A 22,634-nucleotide genomic window follows, 5' to 3' on the forward strand; every position below is an offset into this window, starting at 1 on the left:
ATGGCATTTTTTTATTTATTTTTCAAGAAATACTTACCTACGGTAGGTTGATGCTGCGTCATTCCCCCGCCGGCTTAAAGACTGAGAACCGAGCGATCAAACATGGCCGATCGCTCGATTCTCAGAGCTCCATTAGCAGAGAGCTGGTGACTGTCTCTGCTCCCTCCGCTCCTCTCTCACTGGTAGAGCACTGAGCCCTGGAGTGGCTGGCTCAGGCTCTCAGCGGCTCGCTAAAAAGCTGAGCCAGGGTCGTGGGTGGATCCCAACCGTATTGTCACAATCTTTCCACAGCCTGAAGACTGACTCTGTGACATCAGCCAACTGTCTGCTGAAAACAGGTCACAGGAGTGCAGAATGAACTACACTTCTATGATCCAAGGAAGTACAGCCAAACGAGCACCCACTATAGATTTACTGCGGCAGGGAAGCCGCTCTGCGACAAATCACATACCTGGTACGTGACATGACAATTACGGGTCTGGGGTGCACACATACGCCGCCAGAAACCCACTCCTGCTGTGATTGGACACAGCAGGAGCCAATCAGCGAATCCGATCATTCAGGCGAAAGGCAGACCGGCGGTCTGCCTATGTAGACAAGGCAGATAGCCGCTATGTGAGAAGATAATGTGCTATTGTGTTCCTCCTAAGCAGGAACACAGATCTTTACATTCCCCCAGTCAAAGCACCCCCCACAGCTAGCAATATTCCTAGGGAACATATTTAACCCTTTGATCGCCCCTGATGTTAACCTCTTTCCTGCCAGTGTCAGTACAGTAACATATTTGTTAGCATTAATCACTGTATTAGCATCACTGGTCCCCAAAAAGTGTCAGTTATGTGTCCGACTTGTCTGCCGCAATATCGCAGTTCCGATATAAGTCGTTGCTCGCCACTATTACTAGTAAAAAATAAAAAAAAATAACATAAAGGTATATCATAGTTTGTAGACGCTGTAACTTTTGCGCAACCCAATCAATATACACGTATTAGGATTTTTTTTTACCAAAAATATGTAGCAGAATACATATTGGCCTAAACTGATGAAGAAATTCGATTTTTTAACCACTTCAATACCGGGCACTTTCACTCCTTCTTGCTCAGGACAATTTTCAGTTTTCAGTGCTGTCGCACTTTGAATGACAATTTCGCAGCCATGCAACACTTTACCCAAACAACATTTTTATCTTTTTCTTCCCACAATTAGAGTTTTCTTTCGGTAATATTTGATCACCTCTGCGTTTTTTTTTTTTTGCTAAACTAAAAAATACAGACAGGTGTTACTGCTAGGCACTGATTGGCACTGTGTTGGGCTTTGATTGGCACTGTTGTGGGCGTTTTTGATGGAGCACAGACTGGCAGCTTATGGGCACTGATTGGCAGGCGATGGACACCTCTGATGGGGGCTGTACTGATAATCAATGTGCTGATTATCAGCACAGACCCCCCCCCCCCCCCCAAACAAATCGGCTCTCCCTGTCAGCACGAACTGAGGAATGCCATTTACAGGCACTACCTGGTGATCACGTGATAAGAAGAGGCTCCTTACTACGATTGGGGATGCAGTGTGTCAGACTGACACACAGCACCTTTGATCGCTGCACGCACTGGTGTGTTATCCTGCTGGACGTCATATGACCCCCGGTCAGGATAAAAGAACCACCGTCTGGCCATAAATCTGCTATAGGCTGGGTGGGAAGTGGTTACTTTTTTTTTTATTGGGAATGTTTTATAGCAGAAAGTAAAAAAAGTTTTTTTTTTTTTTTTTTTTTTAATTGTCTGTCTTTTTTGTATATATAATGCAAAAAATAAGGTGATCAAATACCACCAAAAGAAAGCTCTATGTGTGGGGAGAAAAAGGACAAACTTTTTTTTAGGGCACAGCGTCACACGCCCACGCAATTGTCAGTTAAAATAATGCAGTGCCATATTGCAAAAAATGGCCTAGTCATGAGGGGGGGGGGGGGGGTGTAAACCTTCTGGAGCTAAAGTGGTTAAAATGATATTACATTTTTTCAAATAAAATAAAACATTTTTTATATTTACCTGCTCTATGCAAGGATATTGACTTACCTTTTCTTTTTCAGTCCCCTGCCAGCGCTCTCCGCTCCTAATCTTCTCTGAATGCCCCTATAGCAAGCTATGTGCTGTGGGGGCACTTGTGTGGGTACACTCCTGAGCCGGTCTGCGTGCACACAAGAAACACACCGTGCGGCTCAGCCACACCCCCTGCTCCCTCCTCGCAGAGTTTGACTGAGGGCAGCAGAAGACATTGACTCTTGCTGCTATCATTGTAGCCTGTGAGAAGAAGAAGAGAGGGCATCAGTGCTATACACAGGCGAAGCTGGATGGAGAGAGGACTCAGGTAAGTGTTTGGGGGCGGGAGAGTTAGTGGGGTGTTTTTTTACCCTAACCAATTCCCATTTGGTCACTGTATATTTGAGGCTGGGCAGGACAAGTGTCGTTCTGGGAGAAATAGGACACTAAACAGTATGTTTAGGCCTCATGCTCAAAATTACTGCTTCTACAGGCATTTGAGCCTCTTTTTTTGCCTCTAAGCACCCCTCCCTCCATGTTAACCTATGTGTCAATGGGGATATTTAGAGACAGAAAAAAAAAACATTATTTGTGCTTTCAGCTGGGAACTCTGATGTGGGGGTGGGGACTCTGGTGACCAGAGACCCCCTTCCGCAGAGTAAATACACTAAGGGGGGGGGGGTACTGATAAAGAGGGAACCCTTATGCCAGTGTCCCCTTACATTATTATATTCACTCTTACCATACACTGGCCTTGAGGCACTGTCACTGACCTCCTCTCAGGTGTACCATGCAGGGCTCGGTCAGGCGGACCTCTCTGGGCTCCAGCTTGGCGGCTCTGGTTTTATCCTTAATGCCGTGTACACACGGCCGGACTTTTCGACAGCTAAGGTCAGACGGAACGAATCCATCAGACAATTCAATCGTGAGTGGGCTTCATTTGACCTTTGCTGTCGAAAAATCAGACGGACTTTAGATTTAGAACATGTTTCAAATCGTTCCGGTGGAGTCCGGTCGAAAAATCTGTTCATCTGTATGCTAGTCCGACGGACAAAAACCGACGCTTCTGGCTATCAACTACCTTATTTTAGCCCGGTCGTACGCCATCATGGTCGAATCCGTCCGACTGATGTGATTGTGTGTGTCCAAGTCCGTGCGTTCAGACAGTCCGTCGGAACTCTGCCAAAAGTCCATCGGGAAGACCGTCGGACCTAGTCTGGCGGAAAGTCCGGTCATGTGTACACGGTATTAGTCTCCTCCCGACAGTCCACAAATGTCTGACTCCTCCCATGACCCCCATCCCAGTGGCGTTCTCACTCTTGACTCCTCTCCAGGCTCCCCCTCAGAGACTGCAGACATGATACAAGACAAAAGAATGGTTAGAGGCTGCGGACAGGATACAAGGAGATATTGAGAGTTTACAGACATGATACAAATAATGGTTCAAGCCTGTAGACATGATACAGGAGATAGTCAGGGGCTGCGGGCAAGGTACAGGAGATGGTCAGAGGCTGTAAACATGGTACAGGAAATTTCAGAGGCTGTAGACATGGTACAGGAGATGGTCAGCAGAGACTGTGGGCACAGTACAGGAGATGGTCAGCAGAGGCTGTGGGCACGGTACAGGACATGGTCAGCAGAGGCTGTGGGCACGGAGCAGGAGATGTCAGAAGCTGCGGGCATGGTTCAGGAGATGTCAGACTCAAACACTCACAACGTCAACAGAGCTGCCTTCAGCTTCTCTGTTTCGCCCGCTTGGCTCCTAGGCTGTGTGACAGGAATGCACCGCCGCCATGATCTTCCCTGGCTTGACTTGAGTTGGTGCGCTGCAACAGCTTCTGCCAGACCTGCCCTGGGCCCCGCCTGCTGGGTAAATATAGGATCTGATCAGGTCAGCTCGGGCATCTCCAGGAACTACCCATGTGCAGTTCTGAGCCAAGCTGGCCCCAGCCATTTTTACCTGCACTTTTCTCTTACTACGGACATTTACAGGCAGCAGAAAAGTGCCCTGTTTTTACGGGCTGAATGATAAGGTAGTTATTCCTGCGCTGCCACTATTATGTGATGAATTGAGGAACTGCTGCGTTTACCGAGATGGATCAAACCGTATCCACTTAATTGTAATGTGAGGGTGAGTTGGTGTCGCGCTGTTCTACTTTAGAGTATTATTTGGAAAGGGGGTGATTCCCTATCTTCTTAACTCAAAAAAGAGGGGGGGGAGAAGTAATGTAGAACTGAGAGATCTACAAAATAGAGAGGTATTTGGGATGTATTATCCACTAACAAGATATAGAACTCTTCCCCTATGGATTTGAGTACGTTAGATGTAGTTATATAAAATGCCAGACATACAATAAGAATAAACACAAAAATAAAAAAATAGTAAACACACTACAGGGGTGTCTTCACCTAAGCACCAGACAAAGACAATAGTGCTTATTTAACCAAAAGTGAACTTAGTGTGATCGTGATGAACGAATAAGATCAATATAATCAAAGAAATCATAAAAGTAAACACACTGCAGAGCCAGCTGTGGCCTGCAGTATTACCATAATACAAAGTGAAAAGACAGGTTAAGCACCATCACCTGTTTTTACGGGCTGTCCGTAACAATACAGGCAGTTGGCAACACTGCATCACTTCTGATTTTGTATTCTGTTGTATGAGAATTTTTGTCACTTTAGTAACTTCTTCATTTTTGATATGCGACTAGCATGCAAAAAAAACCAAAAAATTTATGATCTGTTGTCTGATTTTCGAATCGTGTGTATGGGTCATAAGATTGCACTGACACCCACTGCAGATTGCAAGAGCAGTGCGTTTTGAAACGTGCATAGCGCAGATATTTGCCAGCACACCAAGGATTGGCACAAAGTGGCATTCAAACGGGTAGTTTATTGCATGATTACAACACAAAAAAGGTGCAACGTTTTGGAGTCACGCAGGACCCCTTCTGAAACGTTGCACCTTTCCTGTGTTGTGATCATGCAATAAACTACCCGTTTGGATGCCATTTTGCGCTGATCCTTGGTGTGCTGGTATATATCTACGTTGTGACTTGAACCAGTATACAGCTGGTTGTTGCTGCAGTATCCAAACCATACCTCCCAACTTTCTGAGATGGGAATGAGGAACACCTATTAGCAAAAGTATAAAGCTTTTCTCCTTTTTGATTCCTTTATATTGGCTTCTGGAATTTACATTACAAACGCAAACGCAGCAACTTAGAAATTGGATGAAAGGTTTAGCGCTGTAAAACACTTTTTGATATAAAAGCATAGCTCCCAACTGTCCCTGATTTTTGAGGGACTGTCCCTGATTTTGAGGGACTATCCCTGATTTGGAGCAATGTCCCTCTGACCCTCATTGCTCCACATTTGTCCCTCATTTTGGTCTGATCTATATAGCTGTATATAAAATGTACTTTTTATCTAACAAAAAGTGTTTTCCAGCGCTAAACCTTTCATCTGATTTCTAAATTGCTGCATTTGTAAATTCCAAAAGCCAATATAACGGATTAGTAGTGGTAAAAAAAGCACTTGTGGATTTAACCAATCTTGTTTTTTGTTCGATGCTCCTTTAACCACTTCAGCTCCGGAGGATTTGGCTGGCCAAAGACCAGAACACTTTTTGCGATTCTGCACTGTGTCGCTTTAACTGACAATTGCATGGTCGTGCGACGTGGCTCCCAAACAAAATTGACGTCCTTTTGTCTCCACAAATAGAACTTTCTTTTGGTGGTATTTGATCACCTCTGCTGTTTTTTCTTTTTTGCGCTATAAGTGAAAAAAGCGTCAATTTTGAAAAAAACGCATTATTGTTTACTTTTTGCTATAATAAATATCCCCCAAAAATATATTAAAAAAATGTTTTCCTCAGTTTAGGTCGATATGTATTCTTCTACATATTCTTGGTTAAAAAAAATCACAATAAGCGTTTATTAATTGGTTTGCGGAAAAGTTATAGCATCTACAAAAATAGGGGATAGTTTTATGGCATTTTTATAAATTTTTTTTTTTTTTTACTAATAATGGTGGCGATCAGTGATTTTTATCGTGACTGCGACATTATGGCAGGCACATCGAACACTTTTGGCACTATTTTGGGACCATTCACATTTATACAGCGATCAGTGGGATTAAAAATGCATTTGTTACTGTGTAAATGTGACTGGCAGTGAAGTGGTTAACACTAGGTGGCACTGTAGGGCTTATGTGTGCCCTAGGGAGTGATTCTAACTGTGGGGGGGGGGGGGCTGTGTGTGACACATCACTGATCATCACTCCCAATTACAGGGAGCTGTGATCAGTGACAGTGTCACTAAGCAGAATAGGGAGATGCTTGTTTACATCAGCATCTCCCCGTTCTTCCTCTCCGTGATGTGTTCGCGGGTATGCCCGCGGACATCGAGTCCATGGGACCCGCTGTCGGACTCACGGAGCTCATGGCGGGCTAGCCAGCCTCGTGAGATCACGTACAATAATGTGATTTCGTGCAGCGGAGCCAACCTTCCATAGTAAAACTGCAGCTGCTGTTCAGCAAGCGGTTAAGGGGGGGGTGGCAAGAGGTGTGTCCTATGCCTACCTACTTTTGCTGATGGGTGTCCCTCATTCCCATCTCAAAAAGTTGGCAGGTGTGTATAAGTAATGCATTTTATAACACAACTATATAGATCAGACCAAAATGAGGGACAAATGAGGAGGACAGGGGGACTTTGTTCCAAATGAGGGAACATCACTGATCATCGCTCCAGCACAGGCAGCTGTGATCAGTGACAGTGTCCAAACCTTGAGAGCTTATACCAGGAACGTGTGCAGTGGGAATATGAAGCATGGATCAGTGTGAATCGAGGATTACGCACGTCAACGTGTGTAGATAAATATTCACCAAATGAAGCGTTTGCCATCTTCTTGCAGAAAGATATAGGGGGTTATTCACTAAAGGAAAATCCACTTTGCACTGAAAGTGCACTTGGAAGTAAAGTCGCTGTAGAGCGGAGGGGGAAATGCGAGGAAAATAAATGAACAGCATTTTAGCTTGCACATGATTGGATGATAAAATCAGCAGAGCTTCCACTCATTTCAGATCTACCCCTTAGATTTAGAGCGACTGCAATTCCAAGTGCACTCGCAGTGCAAAGTGGATTTGCCTTTCGTAAATAACCCCCAAAGCGTTTCTGCAAGTGCACTTGGGAGTGCAGTCATTGTAAATCTAAGGGGTAGATCTGAAATGAGGGGAAGCTCTGCTGATTTTATCATCCAATCATGTGCAAGCTAAAATGCTGTTTTTTATTTTCCTCGCATGTCCCCCTCGGATCTACAGCGACTTTACTTCCAAGTGCACGTGCAGTGCAAAGTGGACTTTCCCTTAGTAAATAACCCCCTTTGGGTACTTGGCATGGCTGATGAGCACAATAGAAGCGAATGACAGGGTGAAGCGTTGGAATGAATGTGGAGTGGGCGGAGTCATTGCTCCATCCTATGGCTAGGAGCTGTGAGCAGGCACATGAGATGCTCAGTGTATTGCATGTGTCACTATGCTGACAGCTCGCTTCCCGCAGGTCATGATGCAGTGCGGGGGACATCTGTGCACCGCGGCTTAGTGCAGAGCAGGAGGAGGGGGGGGGGAGAGCAGCGATCGGATCTGACAGGCAGGCAGGCAGGGGGGAGACATGTCACATCTGCTGCAGGCGGCCGATCGGGTGCGATGGAAGAAGAAGGAGGCGGCGGTGAAGAAGGCAGCCCTGGTACTGGTCGCAGTGTACGGAGTGAAGACTCTCTATCCTCTCCTATACAGACAGCTCCGCAGGAAGGAGCCCAGTCCGTGCAGACATGAATCTCAGAGCCAGGATGGAGGGAGCAGCTCGTCCTCCTCCCCCGCTATCAATGCGGAATTCTATCGGCAGCTGCTGGAGCTCCGGAAGATCCTCTTCCCCCGGCTGGTGAGCAGGGAGCTGGCGCTGCTGTCAGTGCACTCGGTGGCGCTCGTCTCCAGGACCTTCCTGTCCGTCTACGTCGCGGGTTTGGACGGGAAGATCGTGAAGAGCATCGTGGAGAAGAAGCCGAGGAGCTTCCTGCTGCAGCTGATGAAATGGCTCCTCATCGCCATCCCCGCCACCTTTGTAAATAGCGCGATCCGCTACCTGGAGTGTAAGCTGGCCCTGGCTCTGCGCACCCGCCTGGTGGACCATGCCTACCAGACCTACTTCGCCGATCAGACCTATTATAAAATCATCAACATGGACGGCAGGCTGGCCAACCCTGACCAGTCCCTGACCGATGACATTATGATGTTCTCCCAGTCTATAGCACACTTGTACTCCAACCTGACCAAGCCTATCCTGGACGTGGTGCTCACCTCCTACACCCTCATCCAGACTGCTAGATCTAGAGGAGCTAATCCCCTGGGGCCTACTATGCTGGCTGGCCTGGTGGTCTATGCAACAGCCAAGGTGCTCAAGGCCTGCTCCCCCAAATTCGGCAAGCTGGTGGCCGAAGAAGCCCATAGGAAGGGCTACCTGCGTTACGTCCATTCTCGAATCATAGCCAACGTAGAAGAAATCGCCTTCTACCGGGGGCACAAGGTAAGATGAGAAGAGTCCAAGAGGGAAACGTGAGAGGCCCTGTGAAGATGCTGCTATTGTGATGCTGATGAGGTCCCATCCCCCGCCTTATTATCTAGCACTCTTTCCTCTAGAAATTTAAAACCGTCTACCGCTAGCGCAAAAGGCATGGTTGGCTCAGCGTGTGGCACAGATGTCATTTTGTTTGTTGTGTCGCTGTGCAATCTTATCCTTCAACGGTTACACCATTGTTGACTACATGCTGAATGTGTAATATCAGGTACAGTATCTCACAAAAGTGACTGCACCCCTCACATTTTTGTAAATATTTTATTCTATCTTTTCATGTGAAAAAAACGACTGACACTTTGCTAAAATGTAAAGTAGTGAGTGTACAGCTTGTATAACAGTGTACATTTGCTGTCCCCTCAATATAACGCAACACAACCATTAATGTCTAAACTGCTGGCAACAAAAGTGAGTGCACCCCTAAGTGAAAATGTCCAAATTGGGCCCAAAGTGTCAATATTTTGTGTGCCTACCATTATTTTCCAGCACTGCCTTAACCCTCCTGGGCATGGAGCTCACCAGAGCATCACAGGTTACCCCCAGAGTCCTCTTCCCCTACTTCACAATAACATCAAAGGGCTGGTGGATGTGTGAGACCTTGCGTTCCTCCACCTTCCGTTTGAAGATGCCTCACAGATGCTCAATAGGGTTTAGGTCTGGAGACATGCTTGGCCAGTCCATCACCTTTACCCTCAGTTTCTTTAGCAAGGCAGTGGTCGTCTTGGAGGTGTGTTTGGGGTTGTTGTCATGTTGGAATACTGCCCTGTGGCCCAGTCTCCAAAGGGGAGGAGATCATGCTCTGCTTCAATATGTCACAGTACATGTTTACATTCATGGTTCCCTCAATGAACTGTAGGTCCCCAGTGCTGGCAGCACTCATGCAACCCCAGACCATGACCCTCCCACCACCATGCTTGACTGTAGGCAAGATACATCCTCACCTGGTTGCTGCCACACACGCTTGACACCATCTGAACCCAATACGTTTATCTTGGTCTCATCAGACCACAGGACATGGTTCCAGTAATCAATGCCCTTGGTCTTCTTGTCTTCAGCAAACTGTTTGTGGGCTTTCTTGTGCATCATCTTTAGAAAAGGCTTCCTTCTGGGATGACAGCCATGCAGACCAATTTGATGGGTGTATGGTCTGAGCACTGACAGGCTGACTCCCCCCCACCCCTTCAACCTCTGCAGCAATGCTGGCAGCACTCATATGTCTATTTCCCAAAGACAACCTCTGGATGTGACGCTGAGCACATGCACTCAACTTCTTTGGTCAACCATGGCGAGGCCTGTTCTGAGTGGAACCTGTCCTGTTAAACTGCTGTATGGTCTTGGCCATCATGCTGCAGCTCAGTTTCAGGGTCTTGGCAATCTTGTTATAGCCAAGGCCAGTGATGGCAAACATCTGGGGTGCCAAGGTTCGCCATCACTGGCCTAGGCCATCATTTTGTAGAGCAACAATTCTTTTTTTTTTCAGATCTTCAGAGAGTTCTTTACCATGAGGTGCCATGTTGAACCTCCAGTGACCAGTATGAGAGAGTGAGAGCGATAACACCAAATTTAATACACCTGCTCCCCATTCACATCTGAGACCTTGTAACGTTAAAGAGTCACATAATACCGGGGAGGGAATATGGCTAATTAGGCCCAATTTGGACATTTTCACTTAGGGATGTACTCAATTTTGTTGCCAGTGGTTTAGACATTAATGGTTGTGTGTTGGGTTATTTTGAGGGGGCAGCAAATTGACACTGTTATAAAAGCTGTACACTCACTACTTTACATTGTAGCAAAGTGTCATTTCTTCAGTGTTGTCACATGAAAAGCTCTAATAAAATATTTTCAAAGATGTGAGGGGTGTACATACTTGTGTGATATACTGTCTATAAACACATCCAGGTAAGTCTAGTGGTCAGTAATAATAGGACCAGTGTATTATTTATGTTTTGCCTAAAGTACTGTGTGGATAAGGCCCTCTCACACGAACAATCCGATCAGGGCCGCCTGTTAATTTTTTTAAGCCAAACTGATTGGACCCTCCATTTACCCCTATGGACCAGCAGGTATAAACAGACTTTGGGGTCAATTCAATAAGAGATAAATACTGCATGTATTTTTGAGTTAAAATAACTCATGTGGTATTAATCTCAAAAGTAGTCAATTCACTAAAACACATGTTATTTACAGAATGCGTTAAATATTTTGATTGCAAAATCGCAGAATATTTTGACTGCAGAATCCTGCTTGCTGCATTTTTGGTCAGTTGAAAACCCGCACCAAAACTGCACCTCCCAGTTGAAATGCATTGAAAACGTAGCAAAAAGACATCAATAACGTGTGTTTTTGCTGTGGTCTTTGAGTCACATGACCTATGAAAAACACACCATAAGCACAGTAAAATTGTGTGTGTTTCGCCGCCATTATCGGTACCTTTTTCTCTTATCGGGATAATGACGATAACACCATTTTCGGCAGATATTTTTCGGTGCATCTCTAAGGCTCCATTCACACCTAGGCGTTTGGAGTCACTGACAGAATTGCAGCGATTCCAGAATCGTGGCAAAACATGGGATGCGATTGTGATGCCATTACTTGTTAATGGCACCCTAATCACGGTGCGATTTCCCCACGATTGATGGGTGATAAATCGTGCGTCAATAGCAGAAAAATCGCAATGCGCAAAGCTTGTTAGTCAAAAAGGAGCGAGAGCTTATTTTGGGTGACAACGTAGCACGTTGTGATTTTGCACGATTGCAGTACGGTTTATCGCCGCCAATTGGGGCAAAATCGCACCACGATTAGGGAGCCATTAATAAGTAATGGCATCGCAATCACATCCTACATTTTGCCACGATTCTGGAATTGCTGCAATTCTGTCAGCGACTCCAAATACCTAGGTGTGAATGGAGCCTTAGAGATGCACCGAAATGTTGGCCACCGAAACACATCTGCCAAAAATTGTGTTATCGGCATTTTGCCGATAAGAGAAAAAGGTGGCGATAATGGAGGCAAAATACACACAATTTTACTTATGCTTAGGGTGTGTTTTTCATAGGTCATGTGACGCAAAAACGCACGTTATTGATGTCTTCTTGCTACATTTTCAATGCATTTCAACTGGGAGTTGCAGTTTTGGTGCAGGTTTTTTAACTAACCGAAAATGCATTTTTAACTCTGCAACGGAAGCGAAATGGACCATTGTGAAAACATACATAGATTTTAAAGGGATACATCTTTCCTGAGCTTTTCTTCTAAAGGTGCCAATAATGGCTGACAATAAATTCCTATTCAAAAATATGTACATTTAGTGCTCTTACTAATTAACAATTGGCAAAATAATATCCATCCAGTGATCAGTCAGTCAACAGTCAACCCAAATCTGTGTTTGCAACAAATGCAAAGTTCATATATATCCAAACTATTCTGTGTAAAGTACTTTAATGCGAGAGTTTCGCCGTCTTTTTTTTACAAATACTGCAGCTGCTGACTTTTAAGATATGGATACTTACCCGTCCAGCGCGCCCGCGATGTCGGCACCCAAAGCCGATCTGTTGCTCAGCTCTCGGGTGCTGCCATTGCCATCTTGGGTATGGGAATCAGGAAGTGAAGCCTTGTGGATTCACTTCCCGGTTCCCTACTGCGTGAGTTGCACTGCGCAATAAGGACGGTCCCTGCTGTCTCTGGGATCTGTGTGTTTCCCAGCAGACAGCGGGGGCCTGCAGGAAGTGGCATAAATACCCGCAGATTCTGCTGATATCTATGCCCAGAAGTGGGTGCAGATACCTGTATTAAACAGGTATCTGTACCCCCCTCCCCCCTGAAAGGTGCTAATTGTGGCACCGGAGGGGGGGGGGAGGATTCCGATAAGCGGAAGTTCCACTTTAGGGTGGAAATCCGCTTTAAATATGCAATCCTTATATTGTGCTTCTTCTTCACCCTTGTGAATCCTGGGTATATTATGTGAATCCCACCACCGTTCACCACTGCGCTCACCAAAAGAGACTCTGTTCTCTTGGCTCCATGAGCGGAGAGCTGCTGCCTGTCAATTAGCAGCTCTCCGCTCTGCCCCCCACACTCACTGGAGCGCTGAGCTATGAATGGATGGGGAGCAGCCGTCTCAGGCTCTCAGCAGCTCGCTGAGAGGCTGAGACAGGCATCAGTCCAGGCAGACTTCAGTCTGTTCTCCACTGAAAACAAGTCACAGGAGTGCAAAACTAATTGCACTCCTGTGACCCTTAAGAGAATCCCAGCCAAACAAGCCCAGGCTGGACTTCTCCTTTAATTTGAGACCTGTCTAATTAAGGTCTAAATCAGCCCATCCCCACTACCTTCTGGGACATAGACAGGCCCCAGAAGATGGCAGGACCATTCAGAAAGTGCAGCGCCGATTTCCCTTAGTGAAGATGTTGGCACCTGCATCCAAAGCCCATTGAAGAATTGACTCAGGGTGCCGACATTGCTGGATCCCTGGACAGGTAAGTGTCCTTATAATAAAAGTCAGCAGCTACAGTATTTGTAGATGCTGACTTAATAATTTTTTTTTTTTGCCCGGACTGGAGTTCCTCTTTAAGAAAGGCAGAGATGGCATTGTACAGCTGCACAGGGGCCCTCTTGGACTTAAAATAGTATTAAACCCAAAACCAAAAATGTAATATATTGCATGTTGTGGCTGCATTAGCTTTTTAGGCTTTTTTCCTCTGTTTTCACCTGGTGATCTGGCCAGTAACACACCTCCTGTATTAGAGTGCCTTCACTCTGGATAAAGGAGCACAGGGGCACATTTGGACAGCAGCATTGTCAATCTGGGAGGAGGAGATAGTTATATGTACAGTTGGATGTATTAGCAGATTTACACACACTGCAAGTTTGAAACCAAGCTCCAGCTATAATGTTATAAGTAGTTACAGCAAACCATTTTTTTTCTTTTGGGATGAAGGTTTTACATAAAAAAAATAAAGGCTGATCATTGTAAGCACCTCTGCTAGTGTAACATGTTTTGTCTCATCCATACATTCTGCTGGAGAGCTGGTCCTTTTGAAAAACAACAGACTTACTGGCTGGATCACCAGATGAAAAATAGGTGGCACGGATGGGCACTGATAGGTGGGCATGGATGGGCACTGATAGGTGGCACTGATGACACTAATGGGTGGCACTGATGACACTGATGGGTAGCATTGCTGGTAGTACATACTGGTGCCACTTGTGGGCACTGATTGGCACAGATTGGGCATTCATTTGAACATGTGGATGGCCATGGGGTACATACCCGGCCAGCCACATGTTGAATCTTGACCCTTCCCTGGTGGTCCTAGCGGCGTCTCTGGTAGCCCAGTGTGCTCATCAGAGGGGGGGCTGCACAGAACCCCCACCGTGAGGAAAGCCACTGATCGGCTATCCTCTACTCGCGTCTGTCAGACGCGAGTGAGGAAAAGCCTATCACCGGCTCTTCCTATTTACATTGTGATCAGCCGTGATTGGACATGGCTGATCATGTAGTAAAGAGCCTCCGTTGGAGGCTATTTACCAAGATTGGTGTAGCGGTGTGTCAGACTGACACACCGCACCACCAATCGCCGCAATGCGCACCCCCACGGGCACGCAGTGGCTGTTATCCTGAAGGATGTCATATGACACCCAGTCAGGATAACTGAACCGCCGCCAGGCCGTCATTTTGCTATAGGCCAGGCGGGAAGTGGTTAAAGTGTTTAGAAGCGTTTTTGTTTAGCCAATAGAAACCACTAGGGGGAGAAGAGGGAGAGGATATTAGGGGTTGAGAGCTGCTGTTTTAGCATAAAACGAGTGACAAAAAGCTCATAAAATGCTCAAGTCAGGCATTTCTATTAAAGTCTGTGAGGCCAAAAACAGTAATCTGCCAAAAAGAAGCTTATGTACTTTTTTGAGGGATAGGCGTTTTGCTTCAGGTGACAGAACGCTCAGATGTGAACAGGGATCATTGAAATTAATGGGATTTGGCCTGTTGAGCATTTTTAGAGCTACAAGCCTCAAGCAGAAAATCGCTCAGGTCTGAATGGGGCTTTATGCCACGTACACACGATCGGACATTCCAACTAAAAAATCCCATGGATTTTTTCCGACGGATGTTGGCTCAAACTTGTATACACACGGTCACACAATGTTGTCGGAGATTACGAACGTCATGAATGCGGTGACGTATGACGGGCTGAGAAAATTGAAGTTGAATAGCCAGTGCGGCTCTTCTGCTTGATTCCGAGCATGTACAGTGGTGTGAAAAAGTGTTTGCCCCCTTCCTCATTTCCTGTTCCTTTGCATGTTTGTCACACTTAAGTGTTTCGGAACATCAAACCAATTTAAACAATAGTCAAGGACAACACAAGTAAACACAAAATGCAATTTGTAAATTAAGGTGTTTATTATTAAAGGTGAAAAAAAATCCAAACCATCATGGCCCTGTGTGAAAAAGTGATTGCCCCCTAAACCTAATAACTGGTTGGGCCACCCTTAGCAGCAACAACTGCAACCAAGCGTTTGCGATAACGTGCAATGAGGCTTTTACAGCGTCCTGGAGGAATTTTGGCCCACTCATCTTTGCAGAATTGTCCTAATTCAGTTACATTAGCGGGTTTTCGAGCATGAACGGCCTTTTTAAGGTCATACCACAACATCTCAATAGGATTCAGGTCAGGACTTTGGCTAGGCCACTCCAAAGTCTTCATTTTGTTTTTCTTCAGCCATTCGGTGGTGGACTTGCTGGTGTGTTTAGGATCATTGTCCTGCTGCAGAACCCAAGTTCGTTTCAGCTTGAGTACACGAACAGATGGTCGGACATTCTCCTTCAGGATCTCTTGGTAGACAGCAGAATTCATAGTTCCTTTTATCACGGCAAGTGATTCCAGGTAATAATGTTCTTTTTATGAAATGCAGTGTTCCTTCTACGCCAGATATACTTGGACACACACCTTCCAAAGAGTTCCACTTTTGTCTCATCGGTCCACAGAATGTTGTCCCAAAAGTCTTGGGGATCATCAAGATGTGTTGTGGAGAAATTGAGACGAGCTTTGATGTTCTTTTTGCTCAGCAGTGGTTTTCTCCTTGGAACTCTGCCATGCAGGCCATTTTTGCCCAGTCTTTTCCTGATGGTGGAGGCATGAACGCTGACCTTAACTGAGGCAAGTGAGGCCTGCAGTTCCTTGGACGTTGTTGTGGGGTCTTTTGTGACCTCTTGGATGAGTCGTCGCTGCGCTCTTGGGGTAATTTTGGGCGGGCGGCCGGCCACTCCTGGGAAGGTTCACCACTGTTCCATGTCTTCGCCATTTGTGGATAATGGCTCTCACTGTGGTTCGCTGGATTCCCAAAGCTTTGGAAATGGCTTTATAACCCTTTCCAGACTGATAGATCTCAATTACTTTCTTTCTCAATTGTTCCTGAATTTCTTTGGGTCTCGGCATGATGTGTAGCTTTTAGGCTGGGTTCACACTGCTGCGGGGGGAGATCTGGATGTGATTTGCACCGCAAATCACATCCGATCTCTGTAGCGATGCGAGTACAGCCATACAGATAGTATGGCTGAATTCGCATCGCTCCCGCAGCAAACTCGCACGGGACCCTTTTTTTGGTCCGCAACAGAAACGGATCGCATGGGGGTTCACACCATGCGATCCGATTCCTGTGCGAGTCAGCAGATCGCACTGCGATATGCGGACGGATCTGGGGGTGTCATTAACATATCATTGACACTCCCAGCCGTCCGCATAGGGCAGTGTGAACTGCCGGCGGGAGTAATGCGATGCGGGAAAACGCCGCGGATTCGCGGCGTTCCCGCATCGCAGCGGTGTGAACCCGGCCTTAAGGATCTTCTGGTGGACCTTACTGTGTCAAGCAGCTCCTATTTAAGTGATGCCTTGATTGTGAACAGGTGTGGCAATAATCAGGCCTGGGTGTGGCTAGAGAAATTGAACTCAGGTGTGGACAAACACAGTTATAGTATGTTTTAACAAGGGGGGCAATCCCTTTTTCACACAGGGCCATGATGGTTTGGATTTTTTTTCACCTTTAATAATAAACACCTTCATTTACAAATTGCATTTTGTGTTTACTTGTGTTGTCCTTGACTATTGTTTAAATTGGTTTGATGTTCCGAAACACTTTAGTGTGACAAACATGCAAAGGAACAGGAAATGAGGAAGGGGGCAAACACTTTTTCACACCACTGTATAGAACTTTGTGCGTCGGATTTTGTTGTCGCAAAATTTGAGATCCAGATCTCAAATTTTGTGTGTTGGAAATTCCGATGGAAATTGTCCGATGGAGCCTACACACGGTCAGAATTTCCGACAAGTAGCTCCCATCGAACATTTTCTATCAGAAAATCTGACCGTGTGTAAGCAGGAAAAGAGTTACTAGTATGCTTATGTATGATCTCAGCTGAACTGGCAAGCTATCAAATGACTGGTATCAAAATTCATTACATGTGCACCACCATGGCAACTGCACATCAGACAGAGGCTAATATAGCAGCCTCCTTGGCTGTAAGACCTCTTTCACACTGAGGCGTTTTTCAGGTGCTAAGAGCCCTTTCACACCACACCGCCCTTTGCGTCAGCGGTAAAACGCCGCTATTTTTAGCAGCGTTTTACCGCCGGATTTGCGGCGCATTTTGGCCGCTAGCGGGGCGCTTTTACCCCCCGCTAGCGGCCGCGAAAGGGTTAAAACCGCCGGCAATACGCCGCAATAGCGGCGTTTTGCCGGTGGCATTACAGCGCTGCCCCATTGATTTCAATGGGGAGTAGCGGTGGAGGAGCGGTAAACACACCGCTCCTTCACCGCTCCAAAGAAGCTGCTGGCAGGACTTTTTTCTGACATCCTGCCAGCGCACCGCTGTAGTGTGAAAGCCCTCGAGGCTTTCACACTACACACAATGGTGCAGCTTCTTTCTAACGCTATAGCACCTGCAAAACGCCCTGGTGTGAAAGGGGTGTCAAAATAGAGCCTGAAAAATGCCTCCCCTGCAGCCCCAGTGTGAAAGCCCGAGTGCTTTTACACTGCGGGGGCAAAAAGCGCCAAAAAGCACAGCTTCAACTAAGTTAAAGCACCGCTAAAACTCGCGGCGCTTTACCGCTAACGCACTCCCACCTCAGTGTTCAAGTAGCCTTAGTTCTACTTTAAAGGGATTGTAAAGTAAATTATTTTTTTTTTAAATAACAAACATGTCATACTTACCTCCACTGTCCAGCTCGTTTTGCACAGAGTGGCCCTGAACCTGCTCTTCTGGGGGTCCCTTGGTGGCTGTCTCTGCCTTCTCCCGCAGGTACTTCTCACGTTCATGCGAGCTCCCTTGCATGGTGAGAAGCACCTGCAGGCGTGCTCCCGTGATACAGCGAGTGGCTATAGCCGCTCGCTGTATCACACGCCCCCCCCCCCCCCGGCGTGCCGCGTCATTGGATGTGATTGACAGCAGCGCAAGCCAATGGCTGTGCTGCCTTCAATCAATCCACTCCAGCCAATCAGTGGGCCAGGCTGAGCAGCGAAGAGGACGGCGGGGGCTTTCGAGGGGTGAGGTAAGTAAAACGGGGGGACTGGGGGCGCAGGCAGTGTGAGATGTTTTTTCACCTTAATGCATTAAGGTGAAAAAACATTTACCTTTACAACCCCTTTAAGTCAAGCCAGGAAACTTGCATTTTTAAAAGAAGGACATCAAAGGTAACCTCCAACTGGGTCACTTTAACGTAACTGTCTACCCTCATGTTGCAAAGTGCTGCACAGACTGTTGGTGCTGTATAAATCCTGTATTATAATAACGACCTTAATTTCAGGACGGTTTGTTCATTTGTAACAATAACTGCTATTATAAAATTGCTTTTATGTTCCTTCTGTAATATATTATTATCACTTAAGATTTGTTTTGTTTTGTTTTTTCATTTTTAGGTAGAAATGGCAAAACTTCAAAAAAGTTATATGGCACTAGCAGATCAAATGAATCTTATTTTGTCTAAACGTTTGTGGTATGTCATGATTGAGCAGTTCTTGATGAAATATGTGTGGAGCGGAAGCGGCTTGGTTATGGTTGCTGTGCCCATCATCACCGCAACAGGTTTTGCAGATGGAGGTAATTTCTATACTTTTATTAGTTCAGAATCTAGGGCTTTCTGATAAAAGTGATCACTTTGGTTGCATGTTTTCAGTTACAGAGGAGGTCTAGGGCTAGAATTATTGCCCTCGCTCTACCGATCGCAGCGATATCTCACGTGTGGTTTGAACACCATTTTCATATGCGGGCGCTACTCACGTATGCGTTCGCTTCTGCACGCAAGCTCGTCGGGATGAGGCGCGTTTAAAAAATGTTTTCCTCTTATTTATTTTACCTTTTATGTTTTATTTTTACACAGTTTAAAAAAAAAAAAATGTCACTTTTATTCCTATTACAAGGAATATACACATCCCTTGTAATAGAAAAAAGCATGACAGGTCCTCTTAAATATGAGACCTGGGGTCAAAAAGACCTCAGATCTCATATTTAGACTAAAATGTACTAAAAAGAAATAAATAAATAAAAAATTGTCATTTAAAAAAAACTATTTAAAAAAAATGGCCGTTTAAGAGCTGTGGGTGGAAGTGATGTTTTGACGTCGCTTCCACCCAGCAATTGTATGGTGATGGGTGGTGGCCACTCGTCTCCATACCCAGCTAGTGACAAAACGTGATCGCCTCCGCAGCTGCCCGCTACAGAAGAAGGGGATACCAGGGTTATGGCAGCTAGCTACTGCCATAACAACGATATCCTCCTTCAAACAGCCGACGCAAACTACTCGTTTGAGTATTGCTGTATTGAAGCTAATATCAGGACAGATTCAGGAAGTGTATAAATGTTTGTTTGGATATTTTTTAAATGAATACATACTTGAATATAGTGTGAGTCTTTTATATTGGCCTATAAATTTACTTATGCAGTATACATTTACTAATACAGTATATGTTTTTTAAAGTACAGTAAGTGGAAATATATATTTGTGGATTTATTCATAAAATGTAAGTTTTAATATATAAATGTGACATTTGTTTTTTTTGTTGTTGTTTATAAACCATTTGAGGGAGTTTTTCTTTGTTTGATCAAATGCAGTCTTCACCCAGTTCATGCAAAAGACATGTTGAAATTTAAGAAAAATAGAAGGAGGCCACAGTTTTGAAGTAGTGCCTTCTTAATGACTGCGGACAAGATGAATATTATGCTTGTTTGATCAAATGCAGTCTTCACCCAGTTAAACGCTTATTGGGATTTTTTTTACCAAAAATATGTAGCAGAATACATATTGGCCTAAATGTGATTTTACAATTTTTTATCTTTTATAGCAGAAAGTAAAAAAAAATATATTTTTTTGTTTATAGGAAAAAAAAAAAAGCAGAGGTGATCAAATACCACCAAATTAAAGCTCTATTTGTGGGATAAAAAGGACATCAATTTTATTTGGGTGCAGCGTTGCATGACTGTGCAATTGTCAGTTAAAATAACCCAGTGCCGTACCACAAAAAAAGGCATGGTCTTGAAAGGGGGAGGATAAATCTTCTGGAGGTCAAGTGGTTAATAAATCCCAGAGACCTTTCACTGGCCACAGCTATGATTGACCATGCAAGCATGGTTGTCTGTGCAAAGATGTAAGGCAAGTGAATATTTTACCAATAAAAGAGAGGAGACACCAATCACTCTGATAGATTGTGTTTATCCTTTTACTCAATCAATCGTATCATTTTTCTTCACCCTCTAACAAAATTCTATGGATTGTTAATGCTCCTAAGCCTGTAATGGCTCAGCAGTTCATATTTTGTCATTTACACAATAAAAAGACCAATATCTGTTCCCATTTGCAGCCCTGCAGATATTAGCTTGTAAATATGAAATTTGACATCTTTTCATAAATATGCAGGTCATGTTGTCTGTATTCATATCTGAAAGAGTGTGTGCTGTAGAAAAACATTATTGCTCGCTAATCTATTTATTCCTTAGATTTAGAAGATGGCCAAAAACATGTAATGGTGAGTGAACGTACCGAAGCCTTCACCACAGCTAGAAACCTGCTGGCTTCAGGAGCAGATGCAATTGAAAGAATTATGAGTTCATATAAAGAGGTACCACAAATAATAATAGCTCTAAATGCATATATGCTTGATATATCTTTTTGAACCCAAAAAAATAAACTGAATTTAAAATAAATGTACTGTATGTCTCATCATCTGCAAGCAAAAGTTACAAACTTAATATGAAGACATGTGAGGACTAAGACTTCATTCCCACTAGGTGGATCTGCTGCCTCGGAGTCCGCCTCTGTCTGCCAGCTCATCGGAAGATCTCTCCATTGATCTCCGCTGAGCCGGCTGATGGCAGGTCCCTCTCTGCTCACTGAGCGGAGCGGGGCTTGTCCAGCACCGCTGGTTTCTATGTAGAGATTGGATGAAAACGGACAGCATGTCCGTTTTCATCAGATCTCACCCGATCCACCAGGGACGGATCCGGGCGTAGGGCCATCCGTCTGCTTTTGGCGGATTGGACCAGGTCAGATGTCAGTGGACATGTCACCGCTGACATCTGTCGCTCCATAGACCAGCATGGAGCGCCCGTTCAGGTCCATCGTCAAAACTGACAGGTGGACCTGAACGGTCCGACAGTGTGAAAGGGGCCTAAGTCACTAAAGTAAACGCTGCATATGAAAAGAAAACTCAGTCAACTTTGTGCGTACATTCACACATTAATTCATGAAAGTTTGTCCCTGCATTAATAAGATGCAATGTTGTACATTTGCCTCTGCTGATACAGTCTGCAAGCAAACATTCCCTATGCAAACTGGCCTCTTTACACATACTGCTGTGTGCATAAGTAAAGCAATTAAATGGAGGGTTTTTTTTCTGGAGGGTGATTGCTGGTCTTTCATTGATGCAGCTAAACAAGTTGTCAGGAGCCACGAGAAGCATGTATATCCTGCAATATCTACCAAATCAAGCACAGTATTAACCTCCCTGGTGGTATGATTATGTCAGGAATTTTGTACCAAAAGCGGTACAATTATTTTGCATGGAAATTTGGTGTTATGTATTATAGGCCTGCAATTCTTAGTAATTACTTACTTAAACCTGACCAAACAAGTAGACATCCCAGATGTGATAAAGTTTGAAACACAAAATCATGAATTATAATCTAATAAATAATATAATTTTATTCAATAATGTAATGCGAAATAATGAAATTTGTCAAACAAAGAAAATTCAATAAACATGTGAGTGTGATAAATTTTGAAACAAGGTACAGCACACGGTCCAACATCACAATCCGGACAATAGAACCTGCTTTATTTTCTGACTTTTTTTCCATTGCTATCTCTCTTTGAACAGCAAACCACGCACATCCTGGTAGGTGCTGCCTTTTTTGCGGTTGGTAGTATGTAGTCCATAAAGTGACGACCTGTTAGGCGTTCTGGGTTGGCAACGTCAACAGCACATCGTCCAGGTCTGTTCACAGCTCCTGATGGTGTCTGGTGTTTGACAAAAATCTGCTCAGCCACCTTCCAGATAAAATCAGCATGAACAAGAAGCTTGTCACTCTTTGCTCTGTATAGAATATATGAATTCCAAAGGCATTGTTCCAGAAGATGCTGGGAAATCTTTTTATAATATTTTTTTTGCTGCTTGCGCATAGCCGGATAAAACGTTATTGCCTGATCGGCTCTGTCGACCCCTCCCATAGTGCAATTATAGTCTTTCACGACTTGCGGCTTCAGCACATCTTTCCCACCTTTTGTGTGGACCATGGCAGTGGAGGTATTGTGCACAGTGCTCATGAGACACACGTCTTTTTTGTCTCGCCATCGCATTGCCATCATCTTACCCTTCTGCCAGGCAACCATTTCTCCGGTTTTTAGCTTTTTCTTGGAGAACATAGATGGCATGTCACGTCGGTTAGGCCTAACAGTACCATACGCATCGGTTTTGTTTTGTA

At 44.9% G+C, this 22,634-nt stretch overlaps 1 protein-coding gene across 1 annotated transcript in view; it reads left to right on the forward strand.

Moving 5' to 3' along the window:
* The first annotated feature begins 7,547 nt into the window (after positions 1 to 7,547).
* Positions 7,548 to 22,634, forward strand: part of ABCD2 (ATP binding cassette subfamily D member 2) — an 81,965-nt gene continuing 66,878 nt past the window's right edge. Inside the window, exons 1-3 of the mRNA XM_077472669.1 lie at positions 7,548 to 8,620; positions 18,578 to 18,758; positions 20,652 to 20,773. Coding sequence (XP_077328795.1) covers positions 7,709 to 8,620; positions 18,578 to 18,758; positions 20,652 to 20,773 — 1,215 coding nt within the window. The 5' untranslated portion in view covers positions 7,548 to 7,708. The remainder of the gene's footprint in view (positions 8,621 to 18,577; positions 18,759 to 20,651; positions 20,774 to 22,634) is intronic.

The sequence above is a fragment of the Lithobates pipiens genome, unplaced genomic scaffold, assembly GCF_037356315.1.
Source record: "Lithobates pipiens isolate NorthernLeopardFrog02 unplaced genomic scaffold, aLitPip1_a1.2 Scaffold_8, whole genome shotgun sequence".
In the NCBI taxonomy this organism is placed as follows: domain Eukaryota; kingdom Metazoa; phylum Chordata; class Amphibia; order Anura; family Ranidae; genus Lithobates; species Lithobates pipiens.